Consider the following 20,562-nt stretch of genomic DNA (forward strand, 5'->3'; position numbering starts at 1 on the left):
CCAGAATGTGAAACTAATACTCAAGGAGTGGAACGGTGACTCCCCAGTCCAAATTTGAAATGAGTACCTGGGTAGTTGTTCCCCTGTCTTTCCTCTCTTCTTCAGGTTGTTTGTTGGAGGCCTGTTTTGAGCACCAGCACTATGCTGGGTGCTGGGGGTGCCATGGTCAGCAGAACCGAAACAGTTGCTATCCTCAAGGGTTTAAATGCACCTAGATAGCAGATCATTTAAAAAAGTACAATAAAATTTGATAAATGCTGAAGTAAGGGAAATTAGAGGGCTATGGGTCTAACTAGCAGGGACATCTAGCCCAGGAGGTTCTAAAAGGTTTCCAGGAAGGAGGGACATTTATGCTAATATCTAAACCCTCGTGCTCAGACGGTAAAGATTCTGCCTGCAGTGCAGGAGACCTGGGTTCAATCCTTGGGTCGGGAATATCCCCTGGAGAAGAGAATGGCTACCCACTCCAGTATTCTTGCCTGGAGAATTCCAGGGACAGAGGAGCCTGGCAGGCTACAGTCCATGAGGTCACATAGGACTGAGCAGCTAACACTTTCACACTTTTCAAAGAATGTGTAGTAGAGCAGTAGGATGTGGGGAAGAGCGCTTTGTACTTAGTCATTTAAATGGGAGAAGTATATTTGTATTTTTATGAATAGAAGAATTTCCTCTTAACAAGATACTTCCTCCTTGAAATTTTCAAGGTGTTTGCATTATGATGCTATAAATGCTGGCAGAAAAAAGAAAGCTTTATACTTTCTATAAGATGAACCTTCTTTTTATTTTTTAGAATGTAATTCTGCTGACCACATTAAGTCCCAGGATCCCCAGCACACGCCACACTCGATGACCCCATCAAATGCTACAGCCCCCAGGCCTTCCACCCCCTCCCATGGCCAGACTACTGCCCCAGAGCCCACACCTGCTCAGAAGACTCCTGCCAAAGTGGTCTATGTGTTTTCTACTGAGATGGCTAATAAGTAAGTTCATGGCTGTGTCTTGATGCTGGTGTGGCTTGTGTGTTTGGGCATCTAAATTTTTATTCCCTTTGAAGAGACCTTTTTTTTGCCCACTTGTATTATTACTTAAGGTTAACACTACAGAAAGCGGTAAAATAAAATATAAACCCCCTACTCCCCTTCTCCCAGAGGCAACCATCGGTGGTAGTTCCTTGGCTTTCCTTCCAGAGAAACTTTTTAGGCTTATACATATACATGTATATATACTTCTTTAAACAGGAAAAGGATCGATGGCACAGTACACACTTTTCTGCAACTCAGTATTCTTTTTAAAATGGCATACATAAGTAATACATGTCCATTTTAGAATAATTAGAAAATGTATCTCGAGAATTTACAGAAATAACATGAATGTTTTGGTACATGTTTCTAGTAGACAGATGCATCATTGGATATTTGTTTATTTAAAATGTGAATATACACTACATAGTTTTCTGACTTTTTCATCTAACATATTTAAAATTAAGACATAGAGTGAATCTTGGCAACCTTAAATTATGATAAGGTGTGAGAATTCATTTTACCCTTCCTGGGTTGGGATATTGAACTAGGATTCTCTATAAAACACCTACTAGAGTGGATGGATTTAAAGGAAAAATCCCTGGGGTTTTTTAATGCCTCTTTTGAGATTTGCTAATGGCTATTTTTAAATTTCAGAAGAGTTACAGTAAATGACAGACAAGTAATGAAAACCTGTTTATCTTGATTTCTTCTCACTGGGCATTGCTGGTGGTTCTTTATACTTCTTCCTCTCTCATACCAGTTCCATCTGGGGTTAAAATGCTTTAGAATTTCAGTTAGTGAAATAGAAACAAGTCCTAGTGTGTGCATCTCTTCTCTCTTTGTAGGGCTGCAGAAGCCGTATTGAAGGGCCAGGTTGAAACTATCGTCTCTTTCCACATCCAGAATATCTCTAACAGCAAGACAGAGAGAAGCACAGCCCCTCTGGTATGTCATCTTAGAAGTGGAATAATGGTTTAAAGGTTATAAGGTGACTAAAGGTGGGAGATGATGAATTCACTGATAGTCTTTTTTTCCTTCTTCCAGTTCTGAGATGTAGTTGATGGATAGCACTGTATAAGTTAAAGTGTACAGCCAACTATACTGTATATACTTTAACTCACATACATTACGAAATGATTATCATCATCTCATATACATATAAAAATTAAGACAAAAAATTTTGTTTTGTCTTGTGATGAGAACTCTTAGGTGTACTTTCTTAATTTTTATGTAGAACATACAGCAACATTAATTATTTATCGTGTTATACATTACATTCCTAGTACTTACTTGTCCTATAACTAGAAGTTTATACCTTTTTGCTGCTCTCCTCCAGTCCCCTTTCCCCTAGTCCCCCCACTTCTGGTAATCACAGATCTAATCTGTTTTTCTGTGAGTTTGTTTGTGACGTTTAACTGACCTATACTCTGTTAGTTTGTGGTATACAACATAGTGAAATGATATTTCTATACATTTCAAAGTGATCACCATAAGTCTAGTCACCATGTATCACTGTATAAAGATATCACACAATTATTGACTATATCCCCCACACTGTACATTTCACGCCTATTACTCATTTATTAATTGTACTCTTAATTTCCATCACCTGTTTATGTCCTCCTCCCATGGCCCCCCTCCTCTTTAAATGACCTGTTTGTTCTCTATATCTGTGACTCTGTTCCTGTTTAGTTATGTTTAACCATTTGCTTTGTTTTTTTAAGATTCCACATGTTTGTCTTTCTCTGACTTATTTCATTTAGCACAATACCCTCTAGGTCCATCCATGTTTTTGAAAATGGCAAGGTTTCATTCTTTTTTAATGGCTAAGTAATACACCATTGTGTGTGTGTGTGTGTGTGTGTGTGTATACCATATAGTCTTTATTCATCTATTAATGGGCACTTAGGTTGCTTCCATATCTTGGCTATTGTAAATAATGCTACAGTGAACAACATAAGGGTACAGATATCTTTTCTAATTGGTGTTTTTGTTTTCCTTGGATAAATAGCCAGGAGTGAACTTGCTGGATTATATGTTAGTTGTATTTGTAATTCTTTGTGGAATCTCCACACTGTTTTCCATAGTGCCTACACCAGTATACATCCCCACCAACAATCCACGCGGGATTGTTGTTGTCTCCCACGTAGGGAGACAGTCTTGGTATCAGCTACATTTCGAGCATTTAACCTAGTTGTATAGTTTTAGGCACATCACACTGGCCTTTTCTGCTAGCATGCTGATATATTGGTGAATTACTAGAAGAGAAGAGGTGCAAAATAAAAAAAGGAGACATATGGATATCTTAGGATTTCCTTAATGTGGCCCTCTCCGGGAAATTCTGAATTCAGACCCTGCATACACAGCAGAATTAAAAAAAAATAACAGACACTCTTGAGTTACTTAAAGAACAGAGGAAAAACAGCAGTTAAGGATGGACAGTGGTTTCCTATAGACGGTGACAGAAGAAACAGTTTACTCCCTCCCCACGGGACTGGAGTGCATGCTGCTGATGCCACAGTTAGAGTCTCAGTGACTTTCAGAATGATTCTTAACTTATTTCAGAGTGAGAGAACCATTGAATGTTTTTAATTTCTTGATATTTTCAAAATTATAGTTAGTGTTTGTTTCCTCTCTGGAATGTAAGCGCCTGCTGTAAACTACACTAGAACATGCCTGCAGTGGTTGTTTCAATATATGTAGGGTCTCGCATTCCACACGGTATTTCTTGTGTCTCAGATTGTCAAGGCATTGCACCTAGTGCTGTGAGAACACTGGAGGTTCAAGACACAATCCCTGCTTTCAGGAAGCATGAAATATAAAACTGGGATGAGCCTGAAACATGGGAAAAGTGAAATGACTGAAGTGACAATTCAGTATAGAATAGGTGACATTTTGTCCATGTTATATGAGAACTTAGGATGCCTCCCCATGACATAGCAGGGCTTGGGCTTTCCCAGACCAAGCAAAGGAATTGCATGTCTCTTTGTATCTCCACTACTCAAGGGAAGAAGACGTGTATATATAATATTTAAGTGTATATATTTTAAATTTATACTTTAGAAGTATTTATATTTTATATTGTTCTGGAATATATAGGGCACAATTGCAGCTCAAACCGGTGTTTTATTGACTTAATGACAGATCTTCATACAGTTTTTACCTCCACCTCCTCTAGTACTAACGTGAACTCAGAAGAGGAGTTAAGGAGGGTATTGGGAATAGTCCAGTCACCATCGCTCCAAATCTAAAATAAAAAGAGTGGCACTAAACCATTTCTTCTGTCACAGTCACCCTTATAGGAAAGGAGTGTCCACCCTTAACACAAAACACAGCCTGGCCAACAAAAGCAAATGTGAACTGGCTCTGGAGAGAAAATTAAGGTGACCTCCAGACTCCAGTAAAATAGTCAGAGATACTGAGGACACTGTGACGTCCAGAGTCATCTAGGTTCAGCCAATCTGCCCCACCTCAGTCTGGGTCTGCAGGCATAGATGCATGGAGAATACCAGCTAGTGGAGCATTTACATACATGTCCACAGAATATGAGCTGTTTGTGTTCAGGGATACATGTAATGATAGCTGTACAAATTTGTACCTTGAGAAACATTCCAGAGAGTAGATGGGGATGTAAGTAAGAGCCTTAGGGGTTTGGAAATACAGACTGGATTAAGTTAACAGGTAGAAGGAAGTGAACATCAAAAAGGGATCCTGCAGCTCTCGAGATCCCTTGATGGAGTGGTAGGCTGGGCGCTTCTGTTTTTCAGTACCGCCCTTCTCTAGTACCCGAACCTCCAGCAGGGCCAAGGCATAGATGCAGAACATTTTATATCCCTCTTCCAAACACTGACATCATCCATGTCACCTCTTACAGGTGAGCCTGCCTTTATCCAGGACTTAAATGTAGCATTGGTACTTAATAAATAATAAAAAAACACTCATCCAGCCTGTAGAAAGGGCCATGTGCTGTCTATTGGAAAGAACAGATCAAGAGACACCACAAGCTAGCCTCAGATTTCTCCACAGATGTTTCTTGCCTACAGATTATCTTACTGCAGTTAATGTGCAAGTTCTTATCAAATATTGAATCAGTGATCACAAACTGAAAACAGAAATCGGAGATGTCAGGCCCCTTGGAAACTAAAGGAGAGGAGTGCTTCACTAGTCGCCGTGCCAGGGCAGACAGTGAAGTGGAGCAGCCTCACCTGCTGCCTCTGGCTGGTAGAGTACTGAACTGGAGTGACAGGGACTTTCTTTTTCAGTTGAAAACGTCAGACTCTTTGATTGACAGTGAGAAGTCTACATACCCATTTATACTTTCAGGGAAAGAAAAAGGTGTTAGGTACAGCCTCCCACATACCAAGAAACTAATCTCTCCCTGAATCAGAAACACATAGTAGACATGTGATATCAAACCTGTTCCTCGAAATAGATACTCAGATGTATTCACTCCAGCAGAGTGGCTTTCCCTTGGCATGCTTATAAAGTTATTGAAACCTAATCTTCAACTTGGGAAAGAGGATACCGTTTGATAGTAAAATGTGAGGGAAGAAATCCGAATGTCTTCATGTCCATGGAGTTTGTACATGAGCAGTTTCTACGGCAAGTGTCAGTGTAGATTTATATGGCTGGGAACAGTCCTTTATAACATAGCATGCTCTTTTCATTGTCCTTCTGTTCAATTTACCAATGATTTTTAAAATCTCGTTTATCTTCAGAACACACAGATATCTGCCCTTCGAAATGATCCGAAACCTCTCCCACAACAGCCCCCAGCTCCAGCCAACCAGGACCAGAATTCTTCCCAGAACACCAGGCTGCAGCCAACTCCCCCCATTCCGGCACCAGCACCCAAGCCTGCCGCGCCCCCTCGTCCCCTGGACCGGGACAGTCCTGGGGTAGAAAACAAACTGATCCCTTCTGTCAGCAGCCCTGCCGGCTCCACTCCACTGCCCCCAGACAGCACCGGGCCAAACTCAACGCCCAACAACCGAGCCGTGACCCCTGTCTCTCAGGGGAGCAATAGCTCTTCAGCAGATCCCAAAGCCCCCCCGCCTCCGCCAGTGTCCAGTGGAGAGCCCCCCACACTGGGGGAGAACCCTGATGGACTATCTCAGGAGCAGCTGGAGCACCGGGAGCGCTCCTTACAAACGCTCAGAGATATCCAGCGAATGCTTTTCCCCGATGAGAAGGAATTCCCAGGAGGACAGAGTGGGGGACCCCAGCAGAACACTGGGGTATTAGATGGACCTCAGAAAAAACCAGAAGGGCCTATACAGGCCATGATGGTTCAATCCCAAAGCCTAGGTAAGGGACCTGGGCCCCGGACAGACGTGGGGGCTCCGTTTGGCCCTCAAGGACACAGAGATGTGCCCTTTTCTCCAGATGAAATGGTTCCACCCTCCATGAACTCCCAGTCTGGGCCCATCGGACCCGATCATCTGGATCACATGACCCCTGAGCAGATAGCATGGCTGAAATTGCAGCAGGAGTTCTATGAAGAAAAGAGAAGGAAGCAGGAGCAAGTGGTCGTGCAGCAGTGCTCCCTCCAGGACATGATGGTCCATCAGCATGGGCCGCGGGGAGTGGTCCGAGGGCCGCCCCCTCCATACCAGATGACCCCTGGTGAGGCTTGGGGGCCTGGGGGCACAGAGCCCTTTGCCGACGGGATCAACATGCCGCATTCTCTGCCCCCGAGGGCCATGGCTCCCCACCCCAACATGCCAGGGAGCCAAATGCGCCTCCCTGGGTTTGCAGGAATGATAAATTCTGAGATGGAGGGGCCCAATGTCCCCAACCCGGCATCGCGACCAGGTCTTTCTGCAGTCAGCTGGCCAGACGATGTGCCAAAAATCCCAGATGGTCGAAACTTCCCGCCTGGCCAGGGCGTCTTCAGTGGTCCTGGCCGAGGGGAGCGCTTCCCAAACCCCCAAGGATTGTCTGAAGAGATGTTTCAACAGCAGCTGGCAGAGAAGCAGCTGGGATTGCCCCCGGGGATGAGCGTGGAAGGTATCAGGCCTGGAATGGAGATGAACAGGATGATCCCAGGCTCCCAGCGCCACGTGGAGCCAGGGAATAATCCCATCTTCCCACGAATACCAGTGGAGGGCCCACTGAGCCCTTCCAGGGGTGACTTTCCAAAAGGAATGCCCCCGCAGCTGGGCGCTGGCCGGGAACTCGAGTTTGGGATGGTTCCCAGTGGGATGAAGGGAGATGTCAGTCTAAATGTCAGCATGGGATCCAACTCTCAGATGTTACCTCAGAAGATGAGAGAGGCTGGGGCGGGGCCTGAGGAGATGCTGAAGCTCCGTGCGGGTGGCGCGGACATGCTGCCTGCTCAGCAAAAGATGGTGCCTCTGCCGTTCGGCGAGCACCCGCAGCAAGAGTATGGCATGGGCCCCAGGCCGTTCCTCCCCATGTCTCAGGGTCCAGGCAGCAACAGTGGCTTGCGGAATCTCAGAGAACCCATGGGGCCTGACCAAAGGACTAACAGCCGGCTCAGTCATATGCCACCACTACCTCTCAACCCTTCCAATAACCCCACTAGCCTCAACACAGCTCCTCCCGTTCAGCGCGGCCTGGGTCGGAAGCCCGTGGATATATCTGTGGCAGGCAGCCAGGTGCATTCCCCAGGCATCAACCCTCTGAAATCTCCCACGATGCGCCAAGTCCAGTCACCGATGCTGGGCTCACCCTCGGGGAACCTCAAGTCCCCCCAGACTCCATCGCAGCTGGCAGGCATGCTGGCAGGCCCAGCTGCCGCTGCTTCCATTAAGTCCCCGCCCGTCTTGGGGTCTGCTGCTGCTTCGCCTGTTCACCTCAAGTCTCCATCACTTCCCGCCCCGTCACCTGGATGGACCTCGTCTCCAAAACCTCCCCTTCAGAGTCCTGGGATCCCTCCAAACCACAAAGCGCCCCTCACCATGGCCTCCCCAGCCATGCTGGCAAGTGTAGAGTCAGGTCAGTATGTTCTCATCCTCACAGTTGCACCTATAGCCAGAGATTGTGAAAGCCTGGTTTACGTACTTTTAAGAAAACTGGTGTCCTAATTATGCAGCCAGAGGAGGGGGCTTTTGCCAAGATGGATGTATTTGTGGCAAGGTGCAGAGTTGGTACTCCCAAGGGGTTATGCTCAAGTGTTCAATCCTGGTGAAGATTTATGGGTTTCAGTGCAAAATATGTTGATGGGATAGGATTGGAAGGAGAATGGGAAATGCATATCATTTCACTGAACAATTTACATTTGCACAGGGAACTCTTATTGGTGGAATAAAATGTCTTAACAGTGGATAAATGTGTTTCCTTTAAACACCAGCCCTACTCACTTCAGAGGTCTGCTTTTGTGTTAAGAGAGTGTGAGTGTCATCCCAAGCAAAGAGGGGAGACTGCTGAGAGACTTGAGTGGTTTTCATAAATATGTGTCGACCATCGAAACAGTTTCCAAAACCTTCTCCTTGGTAGACTGCTATTCTCACAGATCAGCTGCAATTTATTAGTATTTTCTTCCTGGGGGAAGTTCTCACTGATGATGGTGGTTTTGTGAACAGGACCAGAGGCGGTCAGTAGATGAGCACTGAGGTGTAAATACTAGGTCTGTGCTGCCTCCACTTGAGAAAGACTAGAATCAGAATAAGATAGGAGATTTATCCTCCCGGGTTAAAGTGTGTCTCTCCGTTGGGTAGCAGTTCTCTATAAAGCAGTCCAGTGGAGCAGCCCCCTCAGACCTTTTGAGTGCAGACATCTTGGTGGCGGAAATCAGTCAGGAGCATGTGTAGGGTGCTTTGGTCAGTACCTGGGGTGAGATGGCTCATCTGGCTTCCAAGCACACTTAACACCAGAGGCAGATTTTGAATTGTGATTGGCAAGGGTAAGAGATCCACTTATTTCCCATTGTTTTAGTGAAGGAGTTTGTGAGACGTGGTTTTCCCAAGTTTGAGCTAATATTTCTCATGCATCCTTGGTGCGTTGTCCTGCCATCTGCTGAGCTGTCACCTCCATCGCACACTGCCATCTCCCTCTGCACACGCATGGAGCTTGACTAGAAGACTGATGATTCATGTCCTGGGTCTAATAACACTGTCCCGTTCATTTGTCTCATTCCTGGCCCTGCTACTTCATAATCAAAGGCCCAAGAACCTTCAGGAGAATCTAATTCCCTGCCTGTTTTATTTTGCTTTCTTCTCCTAGGTGGCCCCCCACCTCCTACAGCCAGCCAGTCCGCCTCTGTGAGTATCCCGGGAAGTCTTCCCTCTAGTACACCTTACACCATGCCTCCAGAGCCGACCCTTTCCCAGAACCCACTGTCTATTATGATGTCTCGAATGTCCAAGTTTGCAATGCCCAGTTCTACCCCATTATACCACGATGCCATCAAGACCGTGGCCAGCTCAGATGACGACTCCCCTCCAGCTCGTTCTCCCAACTTGCCATCAATGAATAATATGCCAGGTAAGAAATCAGGAAGATAGGATATGGCCCTATTGCTGTGACAAAAGAAAAACGTCTTGTGTTTTCTTGATATCTGTAGACCTCAATAAGCTGGACGTTCAGCAGACTGAAAAAGTATACCATCTGAGTTTCAGTAAAACTAAAATGTCTTGCCTAGAGGAAGAGAATAACACTTTTTTGGATTAGCTTATTTAATTTGTGTGTGGATAAGAAAGCAAGTTTCTTTAGAGTTCTTGTCATTTTCTTACAGAAGTTCTGATGCTTCTGTGTACCTCGATGTGCTTATTTTTAGGTGGCTCCTCCTGGAGCGAGACTGAAAGCAGTATCTTTTTAATATGCTGATAGGAATGTCTTGAGTCCTCAACTATTTTCCTGAAAGAGCAGCCTCAAACCACAAGCAGCCACAGGATTTCAGACAATGGAAGACCCCTGTTTCCTAGAGAAGCACTTTCTTTAGGCCTACAGAGAAAATAAAATTCCTCCCTTCCCTCCTCATTTTGTTCTCCTTCACTCCTACACCTCCCATCTCCCCAAATGTCACTAACAGGAAAGGATATGGGAGGGCAAAGGTGGTCAACAAAGAGACCATAATAACTTCAGCCATGAGTTTCTGGTTCCAGTTCCATTCTGATTGTTAGGAATGCTTTTTTATCATCAATCAGGTTAGGGCATGCTCCATGGATGGCAGAAGCATCATTCTTATCATACTCGGTGGTTAATTTCATGGAGAGACCAAATATTTAAATGTCCCAGAGGCCATGGTAGAACCTGTGTGTTTTCCTTTTCCATTAAAAGTTAGCTTTTCTTCACCATTTTATGTAATCTAGAGTTTTAAATGCTCTCCCTATAAGGCATTGTGAAATAGATGTCACATTATCAATTGAAAAAGGCCTGTTTGGTTTCCTCATTGCTGTTGCTTCTGATTCTTGGACTTGCAGGACTGATGAGTCCTCTTCTCCAAAAAGGACCATACTATAGGTCATCTAGGCAAATTGTTTTCTTCTGAATTAAATACCTCCAATGAAGAAGACTGTACTCATTTGTGTATTAACTTGTAACTTTTCACTCAGGAGACTTTCTTTCTAGGTGTCTTCTTTATACATATATGTCATACAGTTTAAAGCTCAGTAATACATTGTCTTGTGGAGTTGTTCGTTTGTGTGCCCCAAAATGTGTTGTAACCTTCCTGAGGGTACATTGTGCATTGCGTATTTTCTCAGCACAGTCCCATGCGCATTTGATGCATAGTAACTTTTTTGGTTAATTTGATTTATAATAGTTTTTCTGAGTTACTTTTGGTGAAATTGATTCCTTTGATATCTTTATTTTTCTAGGAATGGGCATTAATACACAGAATCCTCGAATTTCAGGTCCAAACCCCGTGGTTCCAATGCCAACCCTCAGCCCAATGGGAATGACCCAGCCACTTTCTCACTCCAATCAGATGCCCTCTCCGAACGCCATGGGACCCAACATACCTCCTCATGGAGTCCCTATGGGGCCTGGTTTGATGTCACACAATCCTATCATGGGGCATGGGTCCCAGGAGCCTCCAATGGTACCTCAAGGACGCATGGGTTTTCCCCAGGGTTTCCCTCCAGTTCAGTCTCCTCCACAGCAGGTTCCGTTTCCTCACAATGGCCCCAGTGGGGGGCAGGGCAACTTCCCAGGAGGGATGGGTTTCCCAGGAGAAGGGCCTCTTGGCCGCCCCAGCAACCTGCCCCAAAGTTCAGCAGATGCAGCACTTTGCAAGCCTGGAGGCCCGGGGGGTCCTGACTCCTTCGCTGTCCTGGGAAACAGCATGCCTTCAGTGTTTACAGACCCAGATCTACAGGAGGTCATCCGACCTGGAGCCACCGGAATACCTGAGTTTGACCTGTCTCGCATTATCCCATCTGAGAAGCCTAGCCAGACACTGCAATATTTCCCTCGAGGGGAAGTCCCAGGCCGTAAACAGCCCCAGGGTCCTGGACCTGGGTTTTCGCACATGCAGGGGATGATGGGTGAACAAGCCCCCAGAATGGGACTAGCATTACCTGGCATGGGAGGTCCAGGGCCCGTGGGAACTCCAGACATCCCTCTTGGTACAGCTCCGTCCATGCCAGGCCACAACCCTATGAGACCACCAGCCTTTCTCCAGCAAGGCATGATGGGACCTCACCATCGGATGATGTCACCAGCACAATCTACAATGCCCGGCCAGCCCACCCTGATGAGCAATCCCGCTGCTGCCGTGGGCATGATTCCTGGCAAGGAGCGGGGGCCTGCCGGGCTCTACACTCACCCTGGGCCTGTGGGCTCTCCAGGCATGATGATGTCCATGCAGGGCATGATGGGACCCCAACAGAACATCATGATCCCCCCACAGATGAGGCCCCGGGGCATGGCCGCTGACGTGGGCATGGGTGGATTCAGCCAAGGACCTGGCAACCCAGGAAACATGATGTTTTAAGCTGCTAAGACTGGATGTGCCCATCCTTGTTGAGATGAGATTCCAGGTCCTGAGAGCTGCTATGAGGGCGTTCCAGGAGCACTGTTGGTCATGCAATAGGAGAACAGAGACCCAAGGGCTGCTTTGGGGGCGGGGGGAACTCGAGAATGTATGGATTTATCTGAAAACAAATTATTCATTTAATCAACAGGTGTGTTTTTTTTAAGATTTATTTTTTAAAAATTATTTTTGTGGACTTGGGTATCCCGTGATGGCACCTCCTTTTGGGAATCTGTAGCCGTGCTTTGAGAATCGCCATGGGTCACGTGTTGCACCGTTCTCTGTATGTTTACGTCCTTTGGACTTGGCTTCTCCCAGGATTCTTTTCTGGTTTTGTTTTTGCTTGGGGCTTTATTTTTTTGTGTACTGTACTATATTGTAAAAGGGATTTTAGCAGAGACTTTAGTCTTTGGGACAAGAGGAGAACAGGAATGCTGGGCTGTTTACTTTAGGTGGAGAATCCATCTTCAGACCTTTGGACTATTTTCTTTCAACTCCAGTGTATAGAAAAACCAAACTACAACCTCAGAGCAGAGTATTAATGAAAAGCACAAAAAAAGGAACTAAGTTCAGCGAGGGGTGGGGGGAGGGGGAGATTTTTCTTTTTAAAAATAATGACGCTTAGGACTTTTGTTTTTCAGTTTAAGTGCTCTCGGCACTGTCTGCCTCTCCCAGTCTGCAGACCCACCTGCACATTTTTCTCTTGTTTTCCCTCCCCTCTCCTTCCCCGTCTCTTGGTTGAGTGAGTTTCCCCTGTTGTGTCCCTCACTGGTGACCCCCTGCTTCCCTCCTCTTTTTCCCTTTGGCAGCTGCAATACACGGTGATACTTTGGGGAAATAAATCTAAGCAAGCCTCACCTTCCATGCCGAGCATCGTCCCGGCTCCATGAGGGAAAGGTCTGTCTTTGGGATGCTCGACGGTCTTCTTTGCCCTTCGTCTTTTCTTCCCCATCCTACTCTTCCCTGCCCACCTTGTTTTCTGTTCTCCTTTTATTAGGAATTCCCAAGTGAATTTTATTAATGTGGGAGTGGAACAGATGCTAAAAGCTATCCAGGATTTTGTTTTTCTGTTTTTAATTTTGTGGTTCCTTCCCTTTCCTCCCCCTCCCATGCGTAAAACGTTCTGTGTAACCTCCATTAAATTTGGTACAAAACCACTCACCAGAGCTGTGGTGTCAGAAAAATAAAATATATTGTTTCTTACAAAATTGGATTGCCTTTTTTTTTGTCCGTTTGGATTCCTGTTTGTTTGCTGAGTATTAGGCATAGTGGTTGCCATGTGACCCAGGAACGTAGCACCGTTGTATCAGACTTGATCGGCAGGGTGAAAGTTAGGGAAAGTATAGAAAAGTGCTTTTGCAGATGAAGCGTATTGCTTGCTGTTCAGGAGTAGCTGCTCTTGTAGATTGATCCAGTGCTGTTCCTGTCTCAGGCGTGAAATCTTAGCTGTAGGCAGAAGAGCAGCCCTGGTGCCCACGGCCTCGTCTCTGGAGGCAGCTCATGGTCTTTACTAGGAATTTTTTGTGAGGGCCAGTGTAATGGTGTGAAGTATTTAAGAAGGCCAAAGTTACAATCATTTGAAAAACTATGAAATGTCCCTGGAGCTTGTTAAAGTAAAATATTACTGTGTGTGCAAATGTGGGTTTCTGTGGTCCGTTCTGCCTCCCCGCTTCCCTGCCTATCACGGTCCCCTTCTGCCAGCCGTGCTCAGTCTACACAGTTCGCTTCCACACACACACCTTCAGCACGTCAGTGTATGAGCCCTGCAAGGTAAGCGTCTAAGGGACCGGCTGCTTTTGTGTTCTGTGCAGTTAGGTTTCTTCTGGTGTCTGTATTTCTTGTGAGTTATAGGCATCTTCAGCTGAGCAAGTGGGTGTCTGTGTGCGTGTTTCCTCCCAGGTGAGGGAATCTAAGTGAGGAGCAGCAGGTGCAGTCATCTGCAGACAGACTTGTACAGATTGGGCTCTGCCAGAGCCCCAGTCTGAGTTTGACCTATGAACGTTTCTCTCCGTGAAATGGTTTTGAGAGTCACTTTCTCTTCTGCCCTCAGCAACCCTGTCTTCTCAAGAGCCCCAGACCGCAAAAGTGAGATTTGAGTTGAATACCTCCTCTACCAGCCACCTCCCCCCCACATGCGTTCTCTTGTGAACTTTTGAGGGGCCATAGGAAGCAGGTAGTAAATCATCTCATTTGGAGACGAGAATACCAAGCTCACAATCAGATCTTTACAGATGAACCTAAGCAATGAAAATTTTACGTTGTGGAGAAATTAGAGTACAAGGATTTTGTTTCAGGGATTTAGCCCTATCCCTAGGTTCTCTAGGCTTTGAACTAATAAGAATAGGGAAACAGCGAAGCGTGCGGGCACGTGAGATGAGAGCCCTGAAAGGAAGGCTGGGACCTGGTGGTGGTCCACTGGTCTGGCTTCATGGGCAGCCCCACTCCCTGTTGCATCTCAGTGTGCTGTGGTCACTGATGCTGTGTGGTCCCTTTGCTTCTGTCCCAAGGAGGGAGACAAAGGCAGGCAGGAGCTTTGTAGACCCCCACTGGGAGAGGCTGGACGTGTGGCACTCTGCATGTCCTTCCCCTGCTGGAGAACTTGTAGCAGTGCAAATCAACTTAACCATTTCAAAGTAGTTGGGTTTTGAAAAGACCATAAATCTTCATTCGTTTACATTAGCCATATATGTTTCATCATGATCCATCTGATATGATAAACTTCATTTAGGGTTTAAATGTCACAATTTCCAATTTGCTAATCTTGCTATGAAATAAAGTCACGTTTGGCAGATTGGGTGCTTTTGCATGAGGAATAAATGATGCAAGATTTTTTTTAAAATTCACAAAAGGGTGATAAAAATATTTCATGTTAACATAATCCTATGAAAGCCAAGCCAGTCTCTCCCACCCCCTGCCCCTCCTGAAATTTTGGGATTAAATGAAGGAAGTGCAATAATGTGTTGCTTCATTCCAGGCTAAGTGGTAAGGTTGTGGATCATAGCATTTCTTAAGAACTAATGAAGCATATGTGGTATTTTCCTTAAAATAACGTGAAACAAAGTGATTTACTTTTTAAAAGAATCTGCACCTGTAAATGAAAACAAGCAAACAAAACTGGAGACGCCTTATGAAGGGGCAAGAAAAATAAGTTTTTTAAACAATTTTGTATATTTTAAAGCTATTCTTTAAAAAATCGATCCAAAATTTCTGCCATCCTCCCTACTCTCCTGTACTTCTAGATGCTGTGATCATGACACAACTTGTGTCGCGGAAGCAGCTGCACAGGCCCCAGAGTGGTTAATGCTCTGCTGTCACGTGTTGACTTTCTTAATAATCTTTGAGCAGAGGCCCCATATTTCCATTTTTATACTGGGCCCCACAAATGAAGCAGCTGGCCCTGTTAGGAATAAGAGAATTCTCAGCAGCTCCAGAGCAGTGCTGGGATCCGGGTCTCTCTTCGTGCTTTCTCTATCCCAGTGGCCAGGGGTGACCCCAGACAGGGTGGGTGCTGTGTTCTGTTTAAACCGTCTACACTTCAGTCACTTCCTTTTCCTTTTCTGAGTACCTTCAAAGTGCTCAGAGGAGAGGAAGGCTGTATTTAACCCAAGGATTCATTTATTAGCAGCCATTTAGACAGCGTCTATTGTGTGTCAAGAACTGCGCTAAGACAGGGGCCAGGAAACAGGTGTTGTAAATCGACATTCCATACTCTGATCGCTGCCACGGGGAAAGTGCCAGCTGAGTGCTACTGGCCAGAGAGGAAGGTCCAGGGAAACTGCCATGAAAGGTGCTTTTGAACTTAACTCTTGAAGGAGGAATCACTTCCCAGTGGAGGGTGCTGGTGGGCTTTAAATAGGACATGGGGGCAGCAAAGGCCTGCTTCTTGCAACAGGGTGGCTCTTTAAGGGAGGGAGGTGGAGAGAAGAAATGAGCTCAGAGAGAGCAGGTCATGGGAGAACCCAGGGTGGCCCAGGGAGTTTGAACTTCACAGCTTTAAGCAAGGGAATCTGGTGATCAGATAGATTCTGCAGAAAGATTACTGTGCTGGGTGTGGAGGACAGGGTGGGGATGGAGTGAGAGAACCACAGGAAGATTTTGCAAAAACTTGTTTATTCTACAAAATCTTTAAACTCACAGACTCATCTCTCTTGCTTTAAAAAAACATCAAATTGGGTCATATTTCCTCTGCTGCTTAATAACTTGAGCCTACTGCCACTTTCTTTTCTCTAACCCAGACAACTCATATTTTTCAAAGTCACAAACACCTTTTTAAGAAAAGTCAAGGGAGCTTAATTTGGTGGTAAAATTTTAATGACACATTTAAAGCAAACAGTTTATAGCACACAGAAACCAATTTGTGGCCCAATATTTTATATTGGAGGGAGTTAAATAATAAACTAAGTTAAAAAGAAGATACACTCTAAGGGTTGTATAAATAACAAAGCCTCTGACGTGGCTCCTTATCTGGGTTACTGTAACAGACGGGATCTGTTTTCTGCCTGTAGGTAACCACACTTCGACTGTTAACTTTCTGGCCCAGTGCTTAGTTGTGCTTGGCAACCAACACTGCCTGGGGAAGAGGGTAAGCAGATGATCACAGAAAGAAGATAAAGAGAAGGTTCAGAAATGAGTGCCTCACACATATTTAAAGCATGAAAAAAATCCAGTTATTTCGTCAAACATACGAGAACTCAGGCTTCCCTTGCAAAACCCCACCTCAGAGCCCGAAGCAATTATGAGGGACCCTGGGGTTCCAAAGAACAGGTTTAAAAACACAATCCAGCCCTAAGAAAGTTCAGGTCTGCCCTGTGGCGGGGGGAGGGGAACAGGACAGGACATGATGCGTGATTCTGGGAAGTCTGGTTCTATACAGCCTGCCCACAGCTCTGTGCTAGCCTCCCTCTTCCTTTGTCCTGTGGCTGGAAGGGGAAGGGAAGGTGTAGTCGCTCAGTCGTGTCCGACTCTTGCGACCCCATGGACTGTAGCCTACCAGGCTTCTCCGTCCATGGGATTCTCCAGGCAAGAATACTGGAGTGGTTTACCATTTCCTTCTCCAGGGGATCTTCCCAACCCAGGGATCAAACCCGGGTCTCCCGCATCGGAGCCAGACGCTTTAACCTCTGAGCCACCAGGGAGCTAGGGTCAAAGGTGAAAGAGACTTAGAAATCTTAATGGTATTTAGTGTCCCTGGTGGCTCAGCAACAAAGAATCCACCTGCAAATGCAGAAGATGCAGGTTCGATCCCAGTTGGATCCCTGAGTAGAAAGATCCCCTGGAGGAGGAAATGGCAACCCACTCCAGTATTCTTGCTTGGAAAATGCCATGAACAGAGGAGCCTGGTGGGCTACAGTCTATGGGGTTGCAAAAAATTGGACACAATTTAGCAACTAAACAAAATTACTGTCCAGGGTGGATTTAACTTTTTAAGATTTTTTTTTTCCCCCACAGCTTAAGTTCTGTTGAAAACTCATGGGAGCCTGTTTCTCCTCTTTGTCAGTCTTTCAGGAGCCTTTATCTTCCCCGTTTCCCACATAGAAACCCCACAGCTCTACATGCATTTCCCCGCATGGAGCTCCCAGCCACCCCCATGAGTTAGTCTGATCTAAGCACGTGCTGTTGGATGTGCTGTATGAGCTCTGGGGCGCTGGCCTCTGGCTGCCCAGTTCCCAGCACCAAACACAGTCCGGCCAGGCCCAGCACCTTGCTAGACACTGAGTCATCACAACTGCGTTCACTCAAAATGTATTTGGTTACAGGGAATCATGGATTACTGTGATTTATTTTGTTCTCCAAACAGCAGGAGGTCTCCCAAGCTTTGGTGAAGTTCTCTATTCTAGCTGTCAGTAGTTCAGCTATTAAAAATTTTTATATACACACACACACAGATTTACTTATACAAATGTATATGTACTTTTAATATACTAGAGTATGTAAATAATTAAATGCCAGTTTTGAAATGTCAGTACACTGTTGTAAAGATGAGTTGGTTTTCCCTTGTCAAGGAAGCTACACAATCCCTAGGATCTCTTTATTTCTCTTATGCTTAGTGTCTGCAAGAGCTTTAAAATATAACCATTGTGATTTAAATGTAATAATAACAATAAGGAAAAACAGGGATCACAGCCATACAAAGTATGAAGCAGTCTTTAGCATTATGTACCAGGATCCATGGTTTCAACAAGGGCCTTATAAGGAGCACTGAGCATTATCTTTTATCCTGCACTGTGCTGGGCACAGTGGAGTAAAAGGAAAGTATAACAGCTGCCTACAAGGAACCTACGTCTAACTGAAGAGATATACACTAGCAATAATGGCAAAAGTGGACCATATGCTATTCTTAGCATATTTCGTGTTCATAGTTCATATTGAAATAATTACTAAGTTAGCTAATCAAGACAGACTGGAGCCACCAGGGAAGCCCCTAAACAACAAAGCAAGGACCATATAGAGTGCAGTTATTGGGCTTATGATCATGCCTTTGACCCCCTTCCTGCAGAGCATTCCCATCAGCATACAAACATGCCCTGGGCTCGGCCCTGGGCCTCCTGCTTACTCTTCTAATCCATCCAATCACAAGTCACTAAATACCATCTGTGTAACTGTAAGCCTAGAATTTCTCTCTCCCTCTCAGCGTATCCATAGGAGTTCTAGACAGTCAACTGGAACCTTCAACACTGCCTTGTGTCTTACTGGCACCTCAAACTTAAGTCCTAAATGTTTGCATTTCCCCCAAATCTAATCTCCATATCCTATTTCCCCATCACAGTAAATGATCTATATCCATCCATCCAGTTATCATGTCAGACACACAGGAGTCATCTTTCATCCTTTACTCCTCACGTAAAACCATAAGCAAATCCTTTTATGTCTATTGCCAAGAAATATCTTAAATCTGTCTACTTCTCTCCATCCCTCCAGATAAAGTCACCATCCTTCACATGGTCCATTACATTCAGTTCTTAACTGCTACTTCCACTCTTGCTCTCCTTCAATCTGTTCTCCAGAGTAGCCTGAGTCATCTTAAAAAGTGTCTAAATCATATACATCAGTTCCTTCCTTAAAACCCTCCAATGGCTTTCCAATATAATTCATATAAAATCCAAGATCTTTAACAGTGCCTACCAGGCCCCAGGCATTCTCCAGTTTCACCTCATGCCGTTCTCTTCGCACTCACTATGCTCCAGTCAAACCACTCTAATTCTAGTACCTCCGATGTGCCACACTCTTCCTGCCTCAGGAATTACACACTGGCTTTCTGTACTGGCATGCTCTTGACTCTGGCCTTCCCCTTTCCCAACGGCTGACTCCTTCACATCCTAAGGTCTCAGCTCCTCAGAAAGGCCTTTTCTGATTACCCCAACAAAATACTACTCCCCCATCCCCAACACACACACATCATCATTTTGTAGTACAACATCCTACTTGTGTCCTTTATGGCAATTATTTATTCTTTCTCACTTACTCCACGAAGTCAAGAACCAAAGGATCAGTGTGAGTTTGGGTGGCCAGGGAAGATTTTGTATGATCCTTCCTTCCTTTCATTCAACAAATATTTACTGATTGCTTTCAGAATGCAAGTCCTATGCTAGTGCTGGTGAACGAGTGATAAACAAGAAAAATTCGGTTTGACAGATGGATACAGAAACTGTGAATCAGTACCATCTTTCTAGAGTCCATAAATATGCATTAATATACGATATTTGTTTTTCTCTTTTTGACTTCACTCTGTATAATAGGCAGTGGACACTTGGTTACTTCCACCTTTTGGCTGTTGTGAATACGGCTGCTATAAACATACGTATACAAATATTTGAATCCCTGCTTTAACTTCCTTTCCCTTTAGCTTTTTTTCTTTAGTCTTTAATGTAAGTCAACTTCATTAAGTGTAACTGCTGGATCATATGGTAATTCTAAGCTTGATTTTTTTTGAGGAATTGCCATAGTTTTCCACAGTGGCTGTGTACTATTTTACATCCCCACCAAGAATGTACGAGAGTTCCAATTTCTCTGCATCTTTGCCAACACTAGTTATTTTCTGTTTGTTTTTTTACAATAATAGCCATCCTAACGGGTATGAAGTGGTTTGGGTCTGCATCTCCCTGATAACTAGTAAGGTTGAGCATTGTTTCATGTGTTTATGGCCATTTGCATATTTTCTTTGGAGAAATGTCTATACAGGTCCTTTTTCCATTTTTGAATTGGATTGTTAGTGTCTGTTGAGTTGTAGGAGTTCTTTATATGTTCTAGGTATCAATTCCTTACCCAGTACATGATTGTATCTCCCACTCCATAGGCTACATTTTTGCTGTAGATAGTGTTCTTTGAGGCACAAAATTTTGATCATGTCCAACTTACCTATTTTTTTTCTTTTTTTGCCTGTGCTTTTGGTGTCATTTCCAAGAAATCATTGCCAAATCCCAAGTCATGAAGCTTTCTCCCTATGTTTTCTTTTAAGAGTTTTACAGTCAGAGCTAATCTTTAGACTGACATCAATTCAGTAATTCATTAGTATTTTAAGCATACCTTCATAATCCCAAGTCTACCATCAGCCAGCTCACATTTTCCATCTTCCTATTAAGCAATTAGTTGTCTTATCCATCT

General features: G+C 44.8%; 1 protein-coding gene across 11 annotated transcripts in view; it reads left to right on the forward strand.

Moving 5' to 3' along the window:
* The window catches only part of BCL9 (BCL9 transcription coactivator), a 95,709-nt gene extending 82,540 nt beyond the window's left edge, over positions 1-13,169 (forward strand). For all 11 annotated transcript variants that reach the window (XM_060413643.1, XM_060413645.1, XM_042253381.1 and 8 more), the window contains 5 exons: positions 791-980; positions 1,868-1,967; positions 5,741-7,982; positions 9,210-9,470; positions 10,805-13,169. In XM_060413643.1, coding sequence (XP_060269626.1) covers positions 791-980; positions 1,868-1,967; positions 5,741-7,982; positions 9,210-9,470; positions 10,805-11,922 — 3,911 coding nt within the window. In that variant the 3' untranslated portion in view covers positions 11,923-13,169. The remainder of the gene's footprint in view (positions 1-790; positions 981-1,867; positions 1,968-5,740; positions 7,983-9,209; positions 9,471-10,804) is intronic.
* Positions 13,170-20,562: the final 7,393 nt, after the last annotated feature.

This window comes from Ovis aries, chromosome 1 (genome assembly GCF_016772045.2).
Source record: "Ovis aries strain OAR_USU_Benz2616 breed Rambouillet chromosome 1, ARS-UI_Ramb_v3.0, whole genome shotgun sequence".
In the NCBI taxonomy this organism is placed as follows: Eukaryota; Metazoa; Chordata; class Mammalia; order Artiodactyla; family Bovidae; genus Ovis; species Ovis aries.